The following is a 13,181-nucleotide window of genomic DNA, read 5'->3' on the forward strand; positions in this document are numbered from 1 at the left end:
GTAGGGGAAAGAGCAAACATCATACCTCTACGTTTTTTATATCCATTAAAAACATGGAATAAATATTTATTTTTTTGAGACAGGGTCTCACTATGTAACCCAGGCTGGCCTTGAACTCATGGGGGATCTTCCTGCCTCAGCCTCCCAAGTACTGGGATTATAGCCATGTGCCCAGCTCCTCTTTTACTTTGTGGACTCTGGCATATTTGGAGGATGATCGTGAAGCTATTGGATAGTCAAGGAAAGCGACCCGAGACCCCAGGGACCCTCTCCTCTGAACACGGGTCTCACTATGTAACCCAGGCTGGCCTTGAACTCATGGGGGATCTTCCTGCCTCAGCCTCCCAAGTACTGGGATTATAGCCATGTGCCCAGCTCCTCTTTTACTTTGTGGACTCTGGCATATTTGGAGGATGATCGTGAAGCTATTGGATAGTCAAGGAAAGCGACCCGAGACCCCAGGGACCCTCTCCTCTGAACACCCAGGTGGGCAACGTTTTTTATATCCATTAAAAACGTGGAATAAATATTTATTTTTTTGAGACAGGGTCTCACTATGTAGCTCAGGCTGGCCTTGAACTCATGGGGATCTTCCTGCCTCAGACTCCCAAGTACTGGGATTATAGCCATGTGCCCAGCTCCTCTTTTACTTTGTGAACTCTGGCATATTTGGAGGATGATTGTGAAGCTATTGGATAGTCAAGGAAAGCGACCCGAGACCCCAGGGACCCTCTCCTCTGAACACCCAGGTGGGCGTGGCCTCCCTCATGAGTTGGTGCTGTGTCACTGTTGCCAGGGCAGTTCAGGAGGGGGACTCTGTGTGCGCAGGGAGTCGGAGGGAGGGAAGGGGAGCAGAGATGCAATATTCTCCATCTCTAGGGCCCTGTGCCAGGGACCGCGTGCCCCGCCCTGAGCACAGCAGGGCCCAGTGACTTACTGAGAAGATGGCAGCCAGGGTCTCCACGCCGCCCGTGCTCAGAGTGATGTAGGGGACGCTTCCCGGAGCAATCCCGGCCTTTCCAAAGATGCTGTTGGTGTAGAACCAAATCTAGACACGGGAAGGAGAAGAAGAAACGGAGGCTGGCACGAGAGCATCCGCGAGCTCCTGCCTTGATTCGGGGAAAGGCAGCCTCCAAGCTTCGCTGCTAACCCGAGTCACGTGGTGGGGCAGTGATGGGGTCACTCATTTTAACAGAACTCACACGAGCCCGGGAGGGGACATGGGGCCAAGGCCGCTTCTGAGGCCTCCTGTCAGTTAGGTGTGACAATGAGACAGAGACAGGAATGTGGCTGGGGCAGAAGTACGCTCCTATTTTTTCCCTCTTCTTCCTCTCTCCTGTCAGGATGATGGAGGGATGGCTGGAATTTCAGCAGCCCTTTTGGATTATTAGGTGACCTCAGGATAACCTTTCTATTATCCCCCATGGGAACTTGGTAAGAGCCAGAAAAGGTCCCTGTTCCACAAGACACTTTCTGCTGTCATTGGAAAGTCGTCCTAACAAATCTACAATCAGTGCAAGGTGAGCGGTGACAGCAATGTGGCTTGCTTAGAGTCCCTCTCCTCCTTGGTCAAAACAACACCCCATGCTGGCCTGTGTGGTGTCTGGAGCCGGGTGTCATGATTCAGTCTGCAGCTTGGGACCGGTAGGCTATGCCCGAATGATTTCTGTGACTTCCCAGCCCAGCTGTCAGCCTAGACCCAGAGCCTGGAGAACTGGGACCCCAGCTGTCTGAACATCCGAATCCCGATGAACCCGCTCCCAGGACACAGGTGCAGCAGCCCGCTCCCTATGCAGCAGACCTTAAAGTTCACTGCTCACAGCCTGTCAGGCCGGCTTTGGGTGGGCACGTTCAGCACTTTGTCTCTGGTTTCTACAAATCTGTCTTGGTAGCAGCATTTGTTTAGCACATGTTATTCATGCCCAGGGGGAAGACACGGGACCCACTTTTAGGGATGGTGGGGTTGATTTTCAGCGAGGAGAGGACCTGCCCTGTACTCATCCGCGAGGTGAGTCTTGAGCGGTGAAGTGGAGACAGCGGAACCAACAGTCACGTGACCACCGGGCTGGGTCCCACTTTCAGCCCGTGAAAACTCACGGAGACTGACCGTGCCTCCAGCCCCTGCTCCTTCCCGAGCCCCCAGTCACCCTGCCCACATTATGGCTGCTGTGGAGGTGACCCCGGGCCCCCACCCTGGAGGAGTGAGGGGCTCTAGTCCCGAGGTCAGGGTCTCTGTCTTGAAGGAGAAGCCCCCCTCTCCAGGGACCTTGTGGCTTCATGCCAAGGGAGGCAGCTGCCAAAAAGAAGTGATTTGGGGTGACAGGTCTAATTTTAGAGAAGAAAATGTTAAAGCTATTGTAGAGAAAGGGCAGTTAGAAAAAAAACTAAATGCGAAGTCCAACTTTCATGCAGTCACAAGAAAACCACCCATCGACTCTTTAGCATTGGGTACTGAGCGAGGGGCAGTGTGTTTCACGCAGTGGATCTCAACCTTGGCGACCTCAGCTCGGGGGACATTCGGCGGTGTTGGGACACATTCTTGGCTGTCACAGCTGGTGGGGAGCAACTGGCCAACTGGGTAGAGGACAAGGATGTGGCCGGGCACCCTATGCCCCCATGACAAGGACGCCTCCACCCCCAGGCGGAAGGTCTGAGGCTGGGAATTAGGCTGGCCAAGCCCAGGCCATCCTGGGATGCCACACATCTGCCATCAGAGGTGTGAGTTTGCTGTGCCACCCTGGGACCTTGGACAAGTCCCTGACCCTGTGCAAGGTGTGGGTTCTTTGTGTGGAAAATAAGGACAGTGCTGCTGACCCCACGGGACCTTTCGGGGGCAGGAGCAAGGTGACAGGTGGGAAGGTGGCCGCAGTACCGTCAGGTATCTCAAAGGACAGACTACGCCTCCCAAAGTGACTTCTGGCAAAGTGAAGGGGCTGGCACCGCCAGGGCGGTTGCAGCACTGATCGGGTTAGAGCCCTCCTCAGCCTCAGGGATGTGCAAACAAGGAAGCAGGATGAGGGAAAGCCTGGCCCAGGCCCAGCGGGTCAGGCACCAAGGCTGGCGTGGGCCCTCGGCCTGCGAAACATAAAACAGATTAGTCAGGACGTGTCCTGGAGTTTGTCTGGGAGTACTCTGGGGACAGCTCACAGGACACATTTGGGGATGCTGTGAGGGACTCCCGAAACTGTCTACGCTCTGGTCTTAGGCATTCAGACCTTGGGAACCAAACACCTGGGGTGCAAATCCCTTTTGTATTTTCCCTAGCTGTGTGATTCTGGAAAAGTGTCTCATTGTCTCTGTTCCTAGCAGTGGGGCTGGGGGACAGCTCCTGGTTCTCGCTTAGCACACGTTCCTGGGTTACTTGATTATCCCTGCAGCTGAAGTTACTGAGCCAGGTTAGGGGAAGCACCGGGTCCGGCTTCTCCCTGCCACCTTTCGGTCACAGAGGGACAGCAAGCCAGGCCCCTGACCGTCCAGAGCTCTCTGCTGAGGACACGCACTGCCACTGGCCATGGGAGCAGAGGACATTCAGGGCTTGCAGGTTTGCCCTGGTGGGATTTATAAGGTCACATGGGGCGTGTGAATGGGAGAGTTCTGTCCGGTGCGGGCAGTGCTCTGTGCACACAGTGCCTCAGGAAGCACAGTCTCAGATGCGTTCTTTGAGGCTCCACAGCTGAGCCTTAGGAAATGAGGAAATATTACCTCTCTCCCTCTCCACTCAGGGGGAGTGGGGCCAGCAGGGTGGCCGGTACTGAGGTAGGAGATTGAGCAAGAAGTAAATAGAAAGCTCTGAGACAAGAATCAAGAAGCCGGACAGAGCAAGGAAGACTGTCGTGATATCAGAAAGTCAACAGCTAGAGGTCACCACATCCTTCTCCAGGCCCTTACCCCTGGAGACATCCCGCTGCATTTTGCAGAAGCAACAACACCGACGGTGACTCTGTGGAATCTGCCTCATTTGTCAAATTCAGGAATTCCACTTCTAGAGCCTTGGAGAGAGAAGAGATGGCAGAGGGCTGGGACCCCCCTGGAGAGAGGTCCTTAGCTCAGAAACCAAGACACTTAATGGAAAGCCTTGAGGTTTTCTCAGGCCAACGGGTTGAGTTGAAACCAGCCCAGCCAAGTCCACTATCATGGTTCACCTGGTTTGTCAACTTGATAGCTTGAGAGCTACCTGGGAGACCAGTAAGGCACACTTGGAGGTATGTCTGGGTGGGAGGAACAGTGACCTCAGGGCGCTATCTGGTCTCTGGGCTTTCCCTCTGGGGCTCCCTCCCTCCTCTCTGCTTCCTGGATCTCATGAGTTGAACGGCTTTCCTCTACCAGGCCATTTCTGCCTTGGAGCCAGTAAACCACGGACTGAACCCTCTGAAATCAGGAGCCAGAATAGACCTCTCCTCCTTTAAGTTGTGGGTACTGGGTATTTTGATCACAGTGACAAAACCTTGACTAATTAAGAAAAAGAAATCTGATCGATACATCTATCTTTTTGAAATAATCTCACTGTCTCCTATGTATGCCTTCCTAAGTAAGTGCCCATTTCAGTGAGAAATACAATCTTTAGGTATTCCAAGGAATAAATAATAATGGTAGGCAGCATCTCTGAAGGTATAAATGACTCTTGTACCAGCTGCTCAATACTCTGTGTGGATTTCCTTTGTGCATTGGACTATCCCGTTGTACAGATGAGGAAGCTGAGGATCTGTCAAATTCATGGCTGCTCAGCAGCAGAGCTGGGATTGGAACAATGGCTCATAGCCCCACCCCCAAGTCCTCCTGCCCAGAGCCCGGCACTCACCGCATTGAGGCCGCAGAGCTGGTAGCAGGCCATGATGACAATCACGGTGATGACCTGGCAGCGGACGAAGGGAGCCCTCAGCAGCTCCAGGACGGGCACCAGGCGGATGTTCCTCTGTACGCGGTTCTCAGAGAGGATCTCCTCCATCACTCGGGAGACGTCTGCTTTGCCCAGGAACTTCTGAAACGCTGCGATCAGGGATATAGTTAAGATGTCTGCTGTGTCTGAGGGACAGTGCGCGCACCCAGACACACACCATCTCGGGGACCTTTGAAACCACAGAATCCAAAGCCCCTGACTGAGGTCACCCAGCCGCCTGGGAGCGAGCCCAGTTCTGCTCATGACCTCATGCAACATGGAGTCTGCCCGTGGTTCGAACCATCTCTACCAGGGCAGCTGGGTTCCTCTTTGTCCTGGGTTCCTCACTGCTGCCTCCGTGGCTGCTGTAACGATGGCACATGGTATCAGACACACCAACCCCAGACTCAGAGCTTCCCACATGCAGGGAGTATTTACTGGCGCCCCCTTTTGCCTGGCTGTCTCTGCTCTTGCTCAGTGGGGTGTCCAGAGGGAGTTTCCATCCCACTTGACCGGGATCTGAGTGATGCCCACATTCGGATCTGTCAAGGGAAGGAAGACTGAACCTAAAGACCTTCTAGGTCTTTCCACGTGGCCTTCAGGAATGCAGACACCATGAACAGAAATCATCTCAAAGAGCATATCTTCCCAGGGCTCAAACCCCACCTCCCCACAATTTACACCGTTTCCAGATTGAACGCTGCAAATCTCCAGCTTCTGAAAAACCCGCACATCTGACTGAGACTTTAATTATGTAAACCTCCCTCCCAGGAGGAATGCCCGAGGTGGGCCTCCTGATCAGAACCTACATCATTATCGGGCCATCAGGGGGCCACTGTTAGAGCAAGGATTTCAATATTCAGCTCTCTGACACCCTTCCTTCGATGGGGAAAAGGAGGCTGTCTCCCCGGCTCCCAGGGTCAGTCCATCCCAGAGCCAGTGGGTAGCGTCCTTAATGACTCTGTGCCACACCACAGGACACGTGAACTTGTTAATCTTAAGCCGGGGGAAAAAAAAAAAGCTGTTAAACTTGCCTCTGATTCACACTAAGGCTTTGTTCTTTCCAGTATTCTAGTGAAAATTGCAAAGTGTCTCTTTGCAACCTGTGATTTAATGCTTTTCCCAGCACAGACTAAGAGTAAGAGGAGAGGTAAGCTGGGCGGGTAATGCTCCTGTACTATGCATGGAACCATGGAATTTCTGACATTGCTTCAAATTTCACGATGCAACTTCTCTGTGATAAGACAGTTCCGGAAGTGGAGGGCAGGAAAATATTTCTCTCCCTCCCTGAGGTACATGTTTTCCAAGGAAATGAGATAAAGAGGAGATAGATAAAGCAAGGAGAACTTGACAACCTTTTCTTTCCCCTTCTCCCTTTAGCTGACAGGAATCTCTCAGCCAAGTTCAGGGTTCAGCTCTTCACAGAATTTCCTGGAAGAAAAATCTTTCTTCATCTTAGAAGTTCTGATCATCTTCGACAGCTGCAGTCAACCTGAAGGCTGCAGGCCACCTGCCCTCCTTTTATTTGATTGTTATCACGCAGCCCAGGCCGGCTGAGTGGCAGGACAGACACATCTTGTTTTCTGACTCTAACTGCTTCCACAGATGAGTGGGTTTCCCAGCGGCAGATCTGTACCGGCACACAAGATGCTCCGACCCTTTCACCTCTCCTTGTTGCCCCTTCCCCCTGCTTTGGATACCCATACTGTAAAACATCAGTTTAATCTCGGTACTGAGGTGTCTTGGGCCGGATAACTGCTGTGGGTTCCCGTGCATTGGCTCATGTTTATCAGTGTTGCTGGCCTCTGCCCACCGGATGCCAGTATCTCTTGGTGGTGACGGTCAAAGATGTGTCCAGATATTGCCAAATATCTTCTCTCCAGAGGCCCCCCGGCTTCTCTCCCCCCAGCACCACTCTTCCAGGCTTCGGCCCCTCCCTCTGCCCGCTGTGGTGCAGAGCATCTCTGCAGACCCAGGTCCAGGCCCACCCTCCTGTCTGCTGATTGCCAGGTCAGACCCTTCCCCACGGCTCCCTCCCTCCATGTGTGGGTGTTGGGCTTGGGTCCCCACCGTCTCACGGCCCCATCCACAGTCGATGCTCAGCACACGCTTACTGAGTGACTACTTTGTTCCAGGCAAGGCGCTATCTATGTAGGAGCTGAAGGAATGGGAGCTACCGATCTTGCAGGTAGTGTCCCTGCTGCAGCGTTTCCTGGTGTGCACTCTGGGAGAGCCTCCATGGAAATCAGACATGCAGACAGAGCCAAGGAAATCAGCCACAGGTTCAACTCTCCCTGGGCCACTCTCCTGTGGACGTTCCTTGCTCCAGCCTCAGAATGTGCATGTGTGAAGTGAGCGGAAGTGACCCACATCTCCATGGTGTTACGAGTGTCCCTGGGCAGAGTGTGGCTTGTCAAGCAGGCAACACCTGAACTTCCCCTTCCAGGACAGGTAGCCCCACTGAGAGGCTCATGGGACTCAGGCTATCATGGTGGCAAACCCAAGATGGGCAGATGATTTGGGGGCGCTTCTGTGCAGTGCTGCCTGAGGTTGAGGGGGCGAGGGTCTGGAAGGGACAGGGTGGAAAACTGGTCAGGGCTTATGCACACAGCTGAACCAGACTGTTGGTGGAGGCTGGGCACGTAGCATTCCGGCTGTGACGCCGTGACCCGGTGGGTCCGCCTCCCTCTGCCCTGTGCCCATGGCTCTGAGACATGACAGTACTTGACAGTAGTGGCTGGGAGGTGTCGGGGTGGGGAGCATGGGCATCCCCGAAAGGTCCACGGAAGCCCTGGAGTGCGGGACTGAGCACAGGCGGCTCAGGGTCATGCAAGCTGTGCCCCAGGGACACAGGCAGGGACCTTTCCAGGAAGTCGGGTGGCTTTGGGGTTGGGACCTGAGAAAAGGGCACCCCTGGATGCACAATCCTGCCTACCCAGACAGGCTTGAGTGACAGGCACTTCCTCTCCCTCTGTTCCAGACACTGAAAGCCCAAGATCAGGGCGCTGGCTGAGTTCAGTCTCTGGTGGGACCACTCCCAGCTAGATGGCTGCTTCCCACTGTGTGTCCTTATGTAGGGCAGACTAGAGGGACACAGACATAAACACAGGGCAAGACCGATGGCTGACACTGTCGATCGCCACGTGCTTATCAGGTACCATGTGCTCCAGGGGTGTACCCCACTGTGTGCTCACAAAATCCCCAGCCGCCCACTCCCTTCCCAGAAACAAAGGCTAAGACCCTGATTGGCGAGACCACAACAGCCGGTGAAGCAGTTGTGTTAGAGACCCAGCTCACCTGGCAGTGTGAAAACACCCAGCCTGGTGAGCACCCGCACGAGGCCCCAGTGGCACAGCCCACTCTCCTGCCTCCTCTGCGTTTGCCACACTTCGCAGATGCTCCCGCTTCACACCAGCAAGACCGAGCTGACACTGTCGATCGCCACGTGCTTATCAGGTACCATGTGCTCCAGGGGTGTACCCCACTGTGTGCTCACAAAATCCCCAGCCGCCCACTCCCTTCCCAGAAACAAAGGCTAAGACCCTGATTGGCGAGACCACAACAGCCGGTGAAGCAGTTGTGTTAGAGACCCAGCTCACCTGGCAGTGTGAAAACACCCAGCCTGGTGAGCACCCGCACGAGGCCCCAGTGGCACAGCCCACTCTCCTGCCTCCTCTGCGTTTGCCACACTTCGCAGATGCTCCCGCTTCACACCATATCAGTCTTGACTCCCCTGTTCTCTACTGAGAGCCCCACTTCCTCACCCTACGCTGGAGTGAGGGTAGGGACCCCGAGCGGGGTGGACGGCCATGACGGGGGACCTCCAGCACCCCAGAAAATCTCCCACTGGGCACAACACTCATCAAGCCCAGAGAGCTCTGGTGTCTCTCATCTTCTCACAAAACGCTGGGATTGCGGACTAGGCCCTGTCCTACAAGTTTATCCCACCTCTTTATTGTCTTACGGGCCCATCTCCAGGTCACACCAGGGATTAGGGCTCTGTCTGAACTTGTGGGGACACAACTCAGTCCCCAACACTTTCCTGGAGTTCCTGTCCTTCACGTGGATTGCTGCTCCCTGCCTTCTGCCAGCCCAAGTTACTTCTCCACTACAGGAAATAAAGACAGTGGGGGCTTTTGATTGGGTCCAACTTTCAGCCTGGAAGTCTTCCAGATCTATTTTCTGGTAGACTGAGAAAGAAAAGCAGAAGTTGAGCATGGTCAGACTCAGGCCCTCAAGCACCTGTCAAAGTTCTGAGTCCTGCAGGTAAAACGTGAAAAGGTGGAAGGTCAAGAGGGAGGGGACCAGCTGTAGAGACGGGCTGTGCAGGGTCCTGACTGCTGCCTGGTAGCTGTGGGGCCTGGGCAGGTCGCTGCAGCCTCACTCATCCTTCCTCGGGTTTGAGATGGGCCTACATCAATTTAGTGAAATAAGTGACCTGATTGTGTGATGTCATGACAAGAAGGTCGGCTCAGGACCACAGTGCCTGGGTTTAAATCCTGGCCTCGCCACTTTCCACTACGTAGGATGCTGGATGAGTTGCTTAACGTTCCTGTGCCTCAGTTTCCCCTTCTGTAAAATGGACAGTCATAGTGGGATTGTCACTGGTGCTAAATGTCATTATCTATGGGAATGATTCATGAGCATGATAAACATAACAATGCTGACAGTTGGTTCTCACCACCATCTTCCCTTCTGTCCACTCTTCTGTCCTCCTTTCCTCTGTGGCCGGACAATGGCTGGAGAATGCGAGAACCTTCTACTGGGAGCTGAACCATGTCCAGACAAACATGAGTTGAACCACGGTACCTGTGGATGTGGTCTTTGGAAACAGTCTTCCCGGGTGGTGAAGACGGAGTTAAGATGAGTCCATGGTGGAGGACCGTGAACCCTCGTGCTATATGACTCTGGTGCCTTTAGGAAGGGGAGATGATGGAGACACAGAGGACACAGCCTTGTGCCGATGAGGTGGAGGTCAGAGTGCTGCTGCTGTGAGCTTGTGGAGGCCCCCAGTGATGGTTTACATGAAGTGAAACCCTCAAAGCTCTCACTGGCTCAGAGAAAAGCTTTGGGAAGACGGTGAATCACGGGGTGCTATGGCTGACTTGCTGTTAGGAGGCAGTGTCTGGTTGGAAGAGGCAGTCATTGGGGCCATGGTTTAGAAAGATTTCTTTCCATCCTCAGCTCCTCCCTTCCCACTCTGCTTCCTGGCTGCCATGCTGTGAGCAGCTCTCCTCTGCCAGGCCCCTCTGCCAGGCCATACTGCCTTGGAGCCAACTGATCATGGACTCAAACCTCTACAGTCTGAAGCCAAAATAGATCTTCCTCCTTTAAGTTGTGGGTGTTGGATATTGTGCCCCAGTGACGAGGAAGTGGCTAAGACACAGAGGACTGTTTGGCCCATCACAACCTGGGAGAGGCCCCACTGTGGCCTGGCCAGCATCGAGATTTCAGACCTTTAGTCTGCAGGACTATGACACAATCAGCTGATGTCGCTCTAGGCCCCCAACTCGTACTTGGCCAGGGCCACGTCTGGTTCACACTTTATCACCCCCATGAGCTTCTGTCACCTCCTATGGGAGCAAAGTGCTCTCATAGGAATGATCTGGAGGGCTGGTGACAAGGCCACAGAGGGGTTGTCACCTGGAACACATGCCGACACGTGGAGTCAGTACACATACACTGAGCTCAGTATCTTTTGCATGGTAGGAAGTCATCTGCAGAAACAGGAGGCTTTGCCAGGCATTTATTTTCTATTGCTCTTCGGGTTTGGGGTGGGAGATCACTTGGCATTTAATTCAGGTTTGCTGTATTTTTATCACCCATAGCCAAGGGTGAAGAGTAAGGTAAAGAAGATACTGGGGTCTCAGTTATAGCTTTATAATATCTGACTATCAACTGGACCTGGAGCATTCACAGGGCCTGTGGGGTGTGCGGCGGGAACCCACTGTGAAGAGGAGCCAAGTGGGTGTCCTTAATCTCTCTTGCCTGCAGACAGAATGATGCACTGAGGTTTGTTTGGCAGTGTACCAGTTGGTGAATTCGGGAACCAGGTGTGGCTTGAATGGAATTCCCTGACACGGGCACTGCTGGTTTGGGAAGGATCCCCCGAGAAAGCACAGGTTAAAGTTGCCCAGTACAAAGACGGGACAGTCCTAGAAACGTCACCCTGCCCAGGTACAAGCATGTCACTGGCCTCAATGGTGAACAGTGACAGTGGGCTGCCTGGCAGAGATCCTCAAAGGTAAGGCACGGATAGCTGATCGCCTAGAGGTCAAGATGACATTTTAACAGGAGTGAGGAAGTAGCAGCTTTTCAAAAGAAATTATGCCAAGAAGCGGCATGTGGAAATCTTCCCATCATCATGGAGTTTGGTAGCCAAAGTTATGCACAGGGGTCATGGATGAAAAGCTCTCATATCTGCCCTTTAAAATAAAAGCCTCCTAAATAGTGTTTAAAATATTCCTGCCCACGGGAAGCATTTCAGTGGATTCTGATAAATTGTGCTTAAAATATAAAAAAGCAACAACTTCTGACGACTTTTTCAGAACAAGTGACCAACAATGGGGAAGATGGACATTTTCCAGCTGCATTCAGCTCTGGACTCAAACATTTTCCCTCGTGGCTGGGTCTGCAGGCCCAACGCCAGGCATGCTCAGTCCTGTCAGCCCTGCTGCATCCTGTCCACAGGTGTCTTGATGCTTGTTTTCGGGCTGTTGCAGTTCTGCAGGTGTCAATGTCTTTTTGGGGATGAGTGTTTCTTCAGACAGGGTCTCACTATGCAGTTCTGACTGGTCTTGAACTCACTAGGTAGCCCAGGCTGGCCTCGTATGCCTGGGATCCCCCTACCTCAGCCCCCAAGTGTGCGCCACCCCACCTGGATCCAATGCCTTTCCTCCTTTGATCCCCTCCAGCCAGCCCCTTCTTCAGGTGAGAGGATGAAAGGGCCAGACCCTCAGTCAGGAGAGGGGTCCTGTGGTGGAGCCTGCGGTGTGGCCTGGGTGAGGAAGGCTGAGGCAGTGTGAGTCACTTCCTGCCATCCCTGGGGTGGAGGGTGACTGCTCTGCTGGGCTTCTGAGCAGCACCTGGTGGGGAATCGCCCAGATGATGCCACAGTGGATGTCGGGTGATGTTCTGCCAGCCTCAGGGGCATTAGCGCTGCACTGCAGCCAGGCAGGGTGACATCTGGGTGCGGAGAGCACTCCAGGCTGTGGTGTGGAGTGGAGAATGTCAGCTCTGTCCCTGTTCACAATGACTGACCCCTATGGCTGGGCCACAGGAGCTGTGCAGAGACAGCAGAGCAGGCTATGACTGTCCCCCTGCTGTTGGTGGATGAGCTCGGGCGAGGCATCCGAAGCCTCCCTCCCAATGCCCAGTTACGACTGGGGGAACCTGTTCCAGACTGGGCTCAGACCCTGGTGTTTATTTCTCAGTCTGGAGGCCGGAAGTCCCGGCTGGCAGGCAGTAGCCTGCTCGCCGTGTCTGAACAACAGGGACGGAAAGCAGGTACTCTGGGCTCTTCCTCGTCTCATGGACACAAACCCCGCCACGAGGCCCCATCCCATGGCCTCATCGCCGCCTGATCGCCTCCGACGCCGTCGCGCTGGGGTCACACATGCGAGTCTGCGCAGGCCTCCCTCCCTCCCCTGTCCCCTTCCTTCCCTTGCCTCTCCTCACTCTTTCCTCTCGCATCCTGCGTTCCGGAAGACACCAGCAGCAGCCACCGCCCAGACTTTCCCTCACCCACGCTTTGCTGCCCCCTTGAGTGAAGTGCAGGTCTGGGCAGTGATGTCGGCACGGGCTGCTTTACACCTAGGAAGCGCAGCGGGGTGGGGGGCATTAGCTCTTGGCCACTTTTTCACCCCCGGCCTGCAGGAACTGCATTTCCTGTCTGCCGATTTTTAGGTGGAGGCCTGGAATCTGTGTCTGGAGAGCGAGGCCCCTCGTGGAGGCACCACACACTGCACGCAGCGTGGGTCGGGGAACGGCAGCCACAGCCTCTGTCCTCACCTGGTCCCGTCAGCTCAGGCAGACTGCAAGGCTTGGACATTTCTTGCCAGAGGCTGGGTCTTGTTTAGGGCTGGGCATACAGCAGGTGCTGAGACCACGCTGGGCACGGGTGACTGAGCCCTAGTCACTTTTGCTGATGTTCAGTACAAAGTAAATCCTCAGGGCAGAGGGACCCTGCTGCCTCTGCTGTCCCTGGCTGCCCCCAGCGGGAGCTGTGGTGTACTGCAGATCAGCTTGCCTGAAGAAGAGCTGCTTGACTTGTGTTCAAGAATGGACTGGGTTTCTGAGTAGTGAG

At 54.2% G+C, this 13,181-nt stretch overlaps 1 protein-coding gene across 18 annotated transcripts in view; it reads right to left on the reverse strand.

Annotated features, from left to right (window-relative positions):
• Slc2a9 (solute carrier family 2 member 9) overlaps positions 1 to 13,181 on the reverse strand; it is a 145,717-nt gene that overhangs the window by 40,725 nt on the left and 91,811 nt on the right. For all 18 annotated transcript variants that reach the window (XR_783811.2, XR_783812.2, XR_783814.1 and 15 more), the window contains 2 exons: positions 4,799 to 4,986; positions 938 to 1,048 (listed from right to left, as the gene is read on the reverse strand). Coding sequence is in view for 14 of the 18 variants with exons in the window: in XM_010641841.2 (XP_010640143.1) it covers positions 938 to 1,048; positions 4,799 to 4,986 (299 nt within the window). In the remaining 4 variants the exon portion in view is untranslated. The remainder of the gene's footprint in view (positions 1 to 937; positions 1,049 to 4,798; positions 4,987 to 13,181) is intronic.

This window comes from Fukomys damarensis, unplaced genomic scaffold (assembly GCF_012274545.1).
Source record: "Fukomys damarensis isolate Sample0158 unplaced genomic scaffold, DMR_v1.0_HiC HiC_scaffold_35, whole genome shotgun sequence".
Lineage (NCBI taxonomy): Eukaryota > Metazoa > Chordata > Mammalia > Rodentia > Bathyergidae > Fukomys > Fukomys damarensis.